At 35.8% G+C, this 12,438-nt stretch overlaps 1 protein-coding gene across 1 annotated transcript in view; it reads right to left on the bottom strand.

The window, feature by feature from the left end:
- The window catches only part of IL1RAPL1 (interleukin 1 receptor accessory protein-like 1), a 386,752-nt gene that overhangs the window by 299,652 nt on the left and 74,662 nt on the right, over positions 1-12,438 (bottom strand). Inside the window, exon 4 of the mRNA XM_009334784.1 lies at positions 2,044-2,230. Coding sequence (XP_009333059.1) covers positions 2,044-2,230 — 187 coding nt within the window. The remainder of the gene's footprint in view (positions 1-2,043; positions 2,231-12,438) is intronic.

Genomic DNA, 12,438 nt, shown 5'->3' with positions numbered 1-12,438 from the left:
ATCCCCTCATCCAGATCATTGATAAAGATATTGAACAGAACTGGCCCCAATACTGAGCCCTGGGGAACACCGCTCGTGACCGGCCGCCAATTGGATTGAACTCCATTCACCACAACTCTCTGGGCCCGGCCGTCCAGCCAGTTTTTGACCCTGCGCCGAGTACACCTGTCTAAGCCGTGAGCCGCCAGCTTCTCTAGGAGAATGCTGTGGGAGACGGTGTCAAAGGCCTTACTGAAGTCCAGGTAGACCACATACACAGCCTTTCCCTCGTCCACTAGGCAGGTCACCTGGTCATAGAAGGAGATCAGGTTGGTCTTATTTGCCATTACACATCTGTGATCCATGACTGTTATATTACCAGTAGCTACAGGTTGCAGGGCACAATTTTTTTTTTATTTATTTTTTAAGAAAATTATAATTTAAAAAAGTAGAGAAACAGAAGATGAGAATGAGGAGAAATGAGGTTAAGTTATATATTGCTTTCCAAAAACATCCTAGAATCAAAGCTCTCTGAACTCTTAGCAAAAAGGTGAGTTTTGTAGCTACAAAAATTAGTTAGTATTTCAATCTTTATTACCTAAACATTACTTTTTATGCTATAATAGAGAATGTACATTTTTGCATGCATGTTTCTTAGCTCTCTAAAATGATTAACTTATTTTCACCTAATTAACCTAGGTACTATTTGAAATAGCTTCGAATATTTTTAGTGTTTCTAGGTTTTGTAATTTTTTTTGTATTGCAAACCAGTATATTTATAAGCTATTAGAAGAAGGGATTGGTACTTTTCATTAGAAAAATGTCTTTTGGTGAACTGTCACAAAATATCTTACTTGATTATCTTAGCATAATCATTGCTTATACAGTAAGAGCTTTTTTAAAACGTTAAAGTATAAGAGGTTGTTTGAGCCCATTCACACAAATACTGTCAATGACTTTTAGAAAACCAGTCTTCTGAGCTCTTGTTTAAGAAGCCAGCCATAGTTTTAAATTGGATAAAACTTCAGGTATATATTGTATTACAAACACAAAATCCAAGATGAGTATAAGCAAATAATTGGTTACACACCTCCCATCTTAAACATACTGTCAGTTAATTCTGCCAGAATCCTTCTAGGCCAGAAGCTTTTACTTATTAGATAGCATAGTCTTGTGTGCCACAATTAAATGCGTTTGTGTAATCAAGCAAATTATCAGACTTTGCATACCAGCACATAGTTAAATAGGACTTCCTATATACATAGACATCTGTAGACATCTGTGTAGACAAAATACACAGAATCTAAATTTCAGATTTACTGAACTGTTTGGGGACTTTAAATTGTGCACATTACAGTACTGAGGTACTGAGTAGTTCCTGCAGATAGTAAGAAACCCAGAATTCAATCTGCTCTTTATGGAAGCTCTAGTGAGTTGCCCACAGCCAGCACTGTTTGCAGGAACTTGGCCCTTAAGTAATGATCTAGAAATCAGTACACAATATTGAAATAAAGTTATTGATAAAAACAATGAAATCACTGATATTTGCAAGTAAAAGCTAATATGTAAAGGCCAAAGTTTTGGAAGCCTTTGTTGAATTTTATGCTGCAAAATTAAGCCATTCATTCAGATAACAGCACACATAGCTATCCTATTTATATTTTCCAAATAGATTTTGTGTCTGAGTTTTTAGAAACACACTCTTTAGCCTGGTATAGCACAAGCAGTTGCTGTATAAGCAGCTCACATGGCTTTACCTTAGCGTATCAATCCAGCCCGGACTGGTAACACTTTTTTTTTTTTAGCCCTCTTGTTAGCAGACAGCTGCCAATTCTTTGTAACGTCCATAAATGGATATTAAGAAAACACCAGCTCTAAAGTTTACTAAAGGAAGCATTTGAACCTCTCTCTCTCACTTAGTTCATTCTTTTACATCCTCAACTCTGTTGTCTGTTCTTAACAAATCTTAAAACAATCCAAGCTTCATATCATATTTAGATCATGAAAATCACCAGAACATTGCGTAATATCTTGTTGAAGGTGAAAATCTTTTGCATTCCTTACCTTATACCACAGAATTTCAGGCTCCCTAAATGGAAATAAAAAATCCTCAATTTCAGGGCATGAGATTTCCTTGCTTTTGCTAAGTTCAGCTTTTTCAAAATATTTCATCTTTGAATTGTAGCAGAGTCCAGTGTCATTTTCACCCACCGTCAGCGAAATGGACACTTTCATACAGTAAGTTGAGTTTCTGCAATGCAATAAAAATATAAATAAAAGTCAAATATGAAAAAAAAGTCAATTTATATGACATAGTTTTTAAGTCATTATTTTCATCTCAAGCATAAGATAGAAATTCAGACATTGTATTTTGTTTGTATTTTATAGCTCTTCATGACAATTTTACTTTTCTCAGCCATTAACTACAATATTTAGAAAGTGTTGGCCTTACTCTGTGACTAAAGGGTTATCTCTCCCTTTTGTCAAACTCTTTCTAACGTTACTGTCCTTACTGTATTTTTGAGGACAATTTCCCCAAAAGCAAATATGCAATAAAAGCTCTGTGCATTTACCAGTGAAACTAGACAACCAACTTGCTGACAGACACCATTACGACAGCTCTCAGGGGTGAGCAGATCATGTTACAGTACCACAGGCAAATGCCAAATTGGAACTTGGACACCACACCGAGCGCCACACATCACATCTGAGCGTGCTTTGATGTAGAAGTGGTAACCTTTTTGTAGCCTTTAATTAAAATGAATCTTGTGACCCTTCCAATTATAGAATAAAGGATGTTTTAACCTAACAGACTGATAACTTGTTTACCTTAGCCTTCAATATCCATACTCCCAGGCCAAAATATTGCTTCTGCATTACCTACAGTCTTTATCAGTTTGGGCTCTCTCCTGAAACTTGTTACTTCCTGTGCTGCTGGATGTTGATAAGCCAGGCAGCCAGAGACTAGGGAACATTGCCTTCCTTCCCACATTTCACTATGCACTTTAATTAGGCTCAAAGACAAGATTACTTGAAATGATTTTTTTTTTTTTTTCATTCAAGTTTCCGGGCCGGCAGCAAATGAGTGTGTAAAGTTGAGTACTCCCCAGGAACACGCTGTGACAATGCAAGGCTTCTCTCCTACTGTTTTGTAAATGCATTTGACCTCTGATCTGCTGAAAGAGGATCCTGCAGAGAGCACATTAATTTTCTTATTTCCATTCTCAGACTCTATGAGCTGATTGCTGATTTACAACAGTCTTGTGTTTATCGGGCATGGCAAAATCTCAAAGTTGGCTATATTTTCTCCTTATCTTTAGATTTCTTAATATCTGTTTCCTTAAGAACAAAGAATAAGAGGAACTTCATTCAGAGAACTCTACAGTCCAATGGAGTTGGAGAAATATTCTTAGAAATTGGAGAATATTCTTAGAAATGTAAATTCTGGAATGGAATGGCCCTTAGCTATCTAGCTAATTCATGGACTTGTAAGGAAAACAAACACAAAATTACTTCCTTATAATGAAGCTATAAGTATCATTTATTACCCCATTCAAGAATCTGGCTGTATAAAGCAAATAAAGTTGTTTAAACTTTATGCAAAGCAGAGAATGCATCCACTGAATATGGATCACTCTTGCTGCTTTTAAGCTGTTTAAGAGCTGATCACCAGTCTTACCTGTACCTGCAATTTAAAATCATTCAGTATTTTAAAGAACACATTTTCACTACTGTACATTATGTTATTCCTCCATTAAGGTGTTACTTGGAATATTCATTTATTATGTGGCTTGAGAACATCATAAAAAGTTACCTAAGACAGTTTTTCCAAATTGGTAATATTCTCTTTCTCTGTTCTTGAGATACCTATCCCTTGGAAATAGGGAGAAGGTCTAAACAATCCATCCAGCTCTGGGGGTCAAGAGTATATTAACTAGATGAGAAGACTCCACTATTTGATGATAGGAAGCAATATATAGTGAGGTACTAGCTATTTAATTTGCACATTTAAATATTCTCTTTTATTCCTTTCCATGTGTTTGAGCATTATGTTGTGTTCATATCACTGAATCTCATGATTTTAAAATTTCTAGAAGGAGCTTGGAGGGGGAAAAAACACAAAAAACCCACTTAACTGTCATCCCATTCTTTGAAGAAGCAAGCTAAGTAAAATTATCATATAAGTTTTTTTGTCTTCCTTCAGTATTCAGAGTGAATTGACCAAAAAATCTGATTTATGTTTTGGTCTACTAAGAGCTCTGTTCTGAAACAGTGGCAACGTCAATTGCCAGAGCTGGAATTCCTTCTGAGGCACATCCAGGTTTCCATCGCAACAGCAGATTCTTTACCAGATGCAGCTTAGGCTTCCTGGTCCATAAGAAGAGAGATATTTTGGAAATATCTCAGAATGTTTAAACCCATTGTTTGAACAGGATGTTGGTATTTAATGACTCAGTTGTGTGTGTGTGTCTGTGATTTGAGTCCTATGGATATAAACCTCCTGCAGACAGAAGCACAAATTGACTGGGCTTTAAGGTAATTATGTTCTAAACTGTCAGATATAAGGTACTGAAACATTTTGGGCGGATACGTCGTCAGCTGAGTTCCCTAACAGAATTTTCTCTCAAAAGCCAAAAATATCATCATAAGAACTTAAAGGTCCTGATGTCCCCTGGTGACACAGACTTTCCTACTGCAACTTTAAATACTAACTGCACTGTCAGTCTGACTCATCTCGTACACTGTGTCAGAAACCAAAGCTGTTGGGATGAAACAAAGCCCAAAAAGAATTATATAAAAGGCAGAGCAACACAAACAGTATGAGCAAAGGAAAACAATTTAATGGCCTCACAGAACAGAAAAAGAGAAAGAAAATTAAACAGAAGACAAGATGAGTTTGCTGATTACAGCTGGAGCATTATGGATACAGTTGATGTGGACCCCTTCAGCTAGCAGAAAATGTAGGAGGCAGCAGAGCCCTCCAGCAAGTATGCATATACTGCAGAGGGTAATAAAAGTTCATGTGTTAGAACTAAGAAAATTTTCAATATGTCTCTTACTGGAGGCACCAGATCAATCAACCAACCAACCAAACCAATCTATGTGGTGAGTTCAAGGAAATATTATAGGTCAATGGAAACTCAATGTTACATTCATTATTAAGAGAAAATGATACAATCAGGTTTTTTCCTTTTATTCTCCAGTGTGGTTCAAACTGTGGACCTTTATCACTAGGCAGCTACACTTCAAAGCAGTACCAGTCTAAAACCACAAATCTGCAACAGCTACTTAAGTAAAGTTCAGGCAATGAAAATCACACAGGTTATGAATACATTGTAGAGGGTTTACTAGAACTGTATGTGTTTCCTCTTGTCCACAAGACTAACTTGCTTATGAGGACTAGGAAAATATTCATCCACCTGTTACCACTGATGAACAAAAAGTATGTCATATGGTACAACAGAGGCTGCTCCAGTGTTTGACATGGACCCATGCGGCCATCTTCACCCTGACATGTAATTTATCCACTACTCGTCTATAAATGTTAAAGTAAAAACAATATGGCAATAGTATCTACTTAATATATTGATTCCATTATAGGTCTTTTATTTTTGTAGCCATTTATCATCTTTAAAATTTTAGCACCCAGTAGCAATGGATGTGTGATTGAATCCTTGATTACGATAGGACAGAAAAATGTATAAAAGGCTTCAATTCTCAATGACTTCTGTATCCCAGTAGTAGTTGCTCTAATGCCCAGCTTTCCACAGTTCCCTTGAATCAATGGTTCACCTTTTCTTATCTGATATTATTTAACCTCTTGGTTGTACAGCAGCCATGTGAAAGCATATAGAGCACTGACTAACGGGAGTCTGTTTAAATAAGAACAGATGACTTCTGCTTTTCACCCTTTTCTCTGCTAAAAATGACACCCACCTCACCAGTTCATCAGTACCTATTTCACCTTAATGTTAGTTGATCTGCAACTGTCATAAATGTAGGTTCATATAGGAAATCTGTCTATGGGATACCTTGATATTCAGGCCCTGTGATACAGAAGAGTGTGACAGTGAAGAGTGGAAAAGCTTTATGCAGAGAACTAGAAGAACATGTGTGCTGGTTTTGGCTGGGATGAAGATACTATGAAGAAAATGAACTCTATCCCAGCCAAAACCAGCACAACATGGTTAAGTTTGAGTTTAAGTTTCATTTGTAAAGAAAACAAAAGTACAGTTGAGTAAAGAGGAGATATTGATGAAAAGTAGAAAAATGTAGGTTAAAAAAACACAAATACAGCCACATTACAAAATCTCTTCCTTCTCCAGACAGTGACCCAGAAGTCATACCAACACCCTGAAGACTCTGCTTAATTCATGACCGAAGTAAGTATTTTCTAAAATAAGATAAATGGTTATTTACAGTCCTCTGAGATTCTCAATTACTATATACAGGTATATCTCCCTTAAATTAAATGGAATTATAGTAACTTGTAATAGACGGGTCTATGCAATACTTTACTCTTACAATCAAATTCATTAGGTAGGCTGATTTTTGAAAAGCTTAGGATTACAATTAACTATTTCTACAAAACAAACTTAAAACTTGAAATAATTATTAGCAACTGAAACTGTTTTATGATTATCACTCATTCATCAGCTCAAGGAATTGCAGTACTTGTTGCTATTTTAAAACTTCATTCTTCATATCATGCAATTAGAAATTAAAGTGACCCAGTAGAGTAAAACTTGTCATCTACCTATGTAAGCCATGCTTTAACATCAGTATAATTACCAACAATAATAACATTATTAAAAGGTTTTCTTCAATTGAGCTTTTTTGCTGAAGAACCTCCTGACATTTTGAAGAAAAATATTTCTTTTCCTTTCTCTGTTCCTTTTCTCTGTTTGAATTGACATCCACTTCAGGATGTTCTTTCTTTGAGATGTAGGCTGGAAAATACACATAAGCATTTCATGTTTTTTCTTAATTGAAGAGAAGGTGGTCCAAGTAGAAGAAAACAAAGGAATACCTCTTGCATTTTAGGTATCTAGTCCAGAAACATGTCCCATCTTATTCATGTGGATCTCTACACAAAGGTAAAAAAAAAAAAGGCAACAACAAAAAACCACCTAAAGGAAAGACTGTGTGGAAAATTGTGGGACTGTCCTGCTAAAGTATGTCTCCATTGTTGTTCATATCTAGCAAAACAAAGACTCTTGTGAAGTTTATCACACAATACCTATGATATCAACAGTGCCCAAAGATCTACAGACTACCAGGATGCACAGGTAAAATTCTCTAAATATTTTCAAGGTCTTAGCTTTTGAGTATTTTTTCATATCTGGAAAGGTAAAGATGTACATATTTCACATCTAGGTATATTTCTTTTAATCAAGCATTGTGATTATGAGAATATCCCAGAAGATACACTTTTAATCACTAACAGTCAATCAAGTAGCAAAGAAAATATGAGCTGTTAACAAGAATCATGAATGGTGAATGGACCTGCAAATACAGAACTTTCACTAATATAAGGCTGAGATCTTGTCTATTAAAATACTTGTGAAGTGGTCCCTTATTGAGTACAAATGACAAAAGCATACAAATGATAAAGGGATATCTAAAATCTTATTTCAAATGGATTTTTTTTTTCTTTTTTTTTTCAAGAAAAAAAGGCAGAAGTCTGTTCCGTAATCCAAAATATCCATGACTGGACATAGATCAACCTGTCAAACTTCAGACAAAAGTCTTTACAAAGAATAACTTTGAGAAGCTTAAAGAAGGCAGAAATTTAGGAGTAGAGAGCTGGAGAATGTGTTTGCTTTAGTGAGATTAGATTATCTTTGTTGGTTGTTTTAATTTCTTTGGGGGTTTCCAAAAGCTTTGCATTTACAAAGACATGACAAAAAAACCTTCTGTTTCATAAAATCAGGTTATTAATCTTCTCCTCTAATACTAAACATCTAACACATAATATTAATTCAGTCTTAGGAGCAAGAATTGAAAAACAATTTGACAAATAAATAAGACAGGACATTGGAAAACTCTTCACAGCAGCCTGTGAAGACAAATTTCACACACAGCTGAAAATTAACTTTGCCTTATTCTGCCCCATGTGAAAGAATACAAAGAATATGGATTAACCATATTTTTCCAGAAAAACAGGAAACTTTTTCTTCATGTTTACGGCATCAATATATATCTCCCTTCTCTTTTTAAAGGTAAGTATACAAAAATCTCTTGTAGCTGATTTATACTTTTTTTTTCCTCTTTGTAGTTCTCAGCAGATTTCATGTATTTTTTCCCCTGCATTTTTCATTCTATCCTATATTTCACCTGTTAAACAAGAATTGATTACATGGAAAGCATCTCCTTTAAACTTGGTAAAACACCAAGCAGAAGTGAGAAGAAAAAGGGATGGATTTATCAGTTTGCAGAGAAAAAAATACAAATATCCAAAAAATGTCATTTGACCAAGCGAGTTGTCATTTAACAGTAGTAGGGAGGAAAAACCACACACACACAAAACCCCACAAATTAACTTCTGAGCCATTGAAAAAAAATTATCAACTATTTTTTTTAAATAAAAAATTAATAGTCTAGCCAGATAACCAACAAAATAGTAGAAATAAACCTCTTACAGATTACATATTGAGTCACTGGATTAAATTCTTTGTCAGGTAGGTAATAGACAATAGTAAACATTATACTTCCAGGCTAAAAAAAATATTTAAAAAGAGAGTGGCATATAAAAGATATGCATGTTTTTTTCACTTGGCTTTGCCTTGCATATGTGTGTTGCATGTGAGCCCACTGAACAGATGTAATCAGGAACATTCTGCATATCACCTTCATACTTTACCTTTTGCCAGGCTACTGAGGTTTCCATGCTACTGGAAGATACAGAATGCCATAACATTGGGTGTGGGTTGTACGTATATATCTTTTGCCCTCTTATGGAAACCATCTAGGGGCAGCAACTTATGCATTGTCACAAGAAAAATCAGAGAAGGAAATTATTCCAATATACCTAAATTCTACCATGTCAAGTATCTCCAAAACATTTTTGACCTTCATATAAGATATTACAATTATATTTTCATACACTTACATATGCTTAAGCAAGGTCTAAAATAACTCTTGAAAATAAACACTGGTCAGAACTGATGGTTGCAGTAGTGCCAACACCATTTTGAAATTAATACCTTCATTTGCCACCATGCAAAAAACCCTGTTTCTGCTTTCCCTATCATTCTAGTAAGCAAGCTATTAAGAGCAAAGAAACAAAAAATACACACAGGCCCAGATGAGAAATTCGTAGGCAGTAACATCAAAAATCTCGGTGGTTTTTATATAATATCTTAACTCCAGATTTTTTTTTAATACTGCTGTACATAGTCCAATGTGGTATCTGTTAATCTAATACAGAAGTGTCATTACATCTGCACAACATGAAAATACAACAGCTTATTACATTAGGAAATTAAAAAAGGTACATGTATTTTAATTCCTCATGTTATATTCAATTTTGTGTATAACTTTGTTATAACATGTAGCACATAAAAAAATAAAAGCCAGTGTAAGTTCTAAATAAAAACAAACTAAAGAAAAGGGGGAGGTGACAAAATTGCTAGAAGTCTCAGAGTCAGCATCATGTTCAATGTTTAATAGCTGTTAATACGCTAGAGACTCAATCAAGTTGCTAACTTCTGTGTCTAGGAGCAGAAGAACAATCTGAATTAACTTTGTTTCATTTTTGATACAGATAGATAATGAAGACAATCATCACAGAATACTAGCAATTGCTAATAATACATCACTAACAGGTTTTGTTCCATTAATTGCCACTGACTAGTGATACCTGTACTCAGTTACTGAATGTAGCTATATTTAAAGCAGCAACAGATCTATTTCATCTGAATTTAGTTAAATTCAAATGCTACAATATTATTAATAACTTTTCCATACATACACAAATGTATCCTAGCTCTAATTCTGTCTTACTTGCTACATTTGTGTAGGAAAGTTAAATTTAAAAGAGCCTAAAGCAGCAATACTGAGCATCTACTGATTTAGAGATTTGTGTTGTAGCAATCAGGAGCCTGTGGGACAGGGAGAGTCAGAAACTAAGAATCTTAATATTTTAAAAAGATTTTTTTTTTCCCTCATGATGTCTAATCTCAGATTTTATCTATTCTCAGTCTATCTGGCATGATGCGATTGCTTTGGGAAAATGGCAACCTGTATTGGCTAAACTAACTGTGCTTTAACTCACTTATCACATGATACTTTTGGGGGGGTTCTTTTGTTTGCCTTTTTTTTTTTTTTTCTGAACAGGGGAGTAAGAAGAGCTGACAAGCTAGTCAGTTAATTGTTCCTTAATCTGTCCAGTCTCAAATATTCAAAAGTGTAAAATTAATTAGAACCTTTTCCTACGTGTAAGTGACACTTTTCATTTACCTATTTTATTCAATAGATTTTCAAGCACTAAAAAAACCAGATCTAAAACATACAAAACCAGGAAGCAAGAAGCTGTTTGGGGATTTTTATTTAAGACAACAAATCCATTTAAATCAAATTTATCTGAAAAAAAATTAAATTAGCAGATAACTTGTCAGAGAGAAAAGAACAGGAGGAGGAGGAAGAGGAGTCACAAGGGGGAAAGCAGACGAGAACACACACAGAGCAAGGATAGTTTCTCTAGACTTTAACACTTACAATATTGACATCTACATTTGAAGGAATTGCTTAGAGAACTAGGTACTTAAAGCATAATTTCTTTATAAAATAGAACTCTAAAATGGGCCAGATGGGTTACTCTTATGAAACTCCGCTTTTCTCCTGCATTGAATAAAACCTGGTAATTGTCAATCTCCTTTTCAGACTCACCAGAGAGAACTCGGCAATGGATTTACACAGCTCGGTGCTCCACAGGCAGGATCCCTCATGAGCCCTATTCATGACAGAAAGAGGGAAACTGGGACTCTGTCTGTTACTTGTTCACTCTGGTGCTTTGCCATGCGTACCCTTCACCGGCAGGGTAATTCAGGGGAGTGTACAGCTTATACTGAAGACACACTGTCTTTGGGACTAGAAAGAAGTGCTCTTTGGAAAGTCCTCACCGCCCCCCTGAGGAGGGAATTTTAACCCAACCCTGGTTTTGTTTCATTGTAGAGTGCAGCCAACCTGCTTTCTGTGTGAAGAAGCAGTTCCTCTCATCAAAGGTGTTCACAATAAGACTATCTTCATCTAGCACACAAAGGCAGCATTTGAAGGAGGGATGAGCAGGGCAAATAGACCTCTGTTGATCCTGGCATTGATCATCAGGCACAACAACATCTTTCTACAGTTCTAAATAAGGTGCAAAGGAACCGCAGTACAATAACAATACCAGCCGAATGCAGCAAGACCCACTAACAATGTTTTTCATATAAGACAGCAATATTAAGTCTTTGCATTCCTCTGCATACCCTTTATTTCTCCTTCATTTTCAAGGGATGTAATACTTGCAGTATATGGCCTGTTATGACACCGCATTTTTGCAGGGGTTATTAAACATGATGACTAATCAGGAAGTTAACTGGCAGCACAGCAGACGTCATTTCAGTGTACATCATGACAGCAAATTCATGTTTTACCCTTTAAGTAGCATCACTAGAAAAACTGCAAGCTTTGTATTAATAGAGATCAGTTGTTTGTACTGAGTTATGCTATAGTATTATGCTATTTACCAGGGTAAACAAACTGGAGAGCAAACAGGAAGCAAAAAAATCTCTTTTATGTTTCCCCTTATCATATAAGCTGAGTTGGGAAAGTAATTTTACTTCCAACTCCTCCTAAACCAGACACTAAAAAAGAAAGTCTGGTAAATGCTTTTCTTCACATATTTTAAATTTTAATATGTCATAACTTGGCCACTGATGTCAATACCCACTTTCTATAAATGGTCCATCCCATTTTGGGGGAAAACTTTTGTTGACTTCATTAATTAGTTTTTTCATGTTTTTGTAGACATGATTCAGTCCATTTTCAGTCCAAGTAACTTCTATTAGAGTTATTTGGATGCCTGAAAGCTGGAGAGAAAAGCATTCATTCAAGAGAAAAACAAAAACACGTTATTGATAAGCTACTTGTGCTCTTGTCTACTGGCTCCAAAGGCTCTTTGTGAGCTTTATAACTTTTGCATAAAAAAATTTTAAAGCCTTTTGATAGCAGTGGGGTTGCTTGAGGACACGTCTGAGGCCTTGGGCCACATGGCGAGGGAGGAAGGCCAGCGTAACCTACTGCAGCCAGAATTGCTGCCATGCAGTGAGGTCCCCTTGGTGGCGGGGTCTGATGCCCTCAGCAGTCTGTGGCTTCTAGACCATTTGTTCAGGATAGCAATTTTAAAACTTTTTATGAAAGGTTCCCTTTTGTTGTTTGCTCCCCCCCCCCCCCCACTCGGGGGGGGGTGCGCCC

This window comes from Pygoscelis adeliae, unplaced genomic scaffold (genome assembly GCF_000699105.1).
Source record: "Pygoscelis adeliae isolate BGI_AS28 unplaced genomic scaffold, ASM69910v1 Scaffold91, whole genome shotgun sequence".
In the NCBI taxonomy this organism is placed as follows: Eukaryota; Metazoa; Chordata; class Aves; order Sphenisciformes; family Spheniscidae; genus Pygoscelis; species Pygoscelis adeliae.
This window is presented reverse-complemented; position numbering and strand designations above follow the sequence as displayed.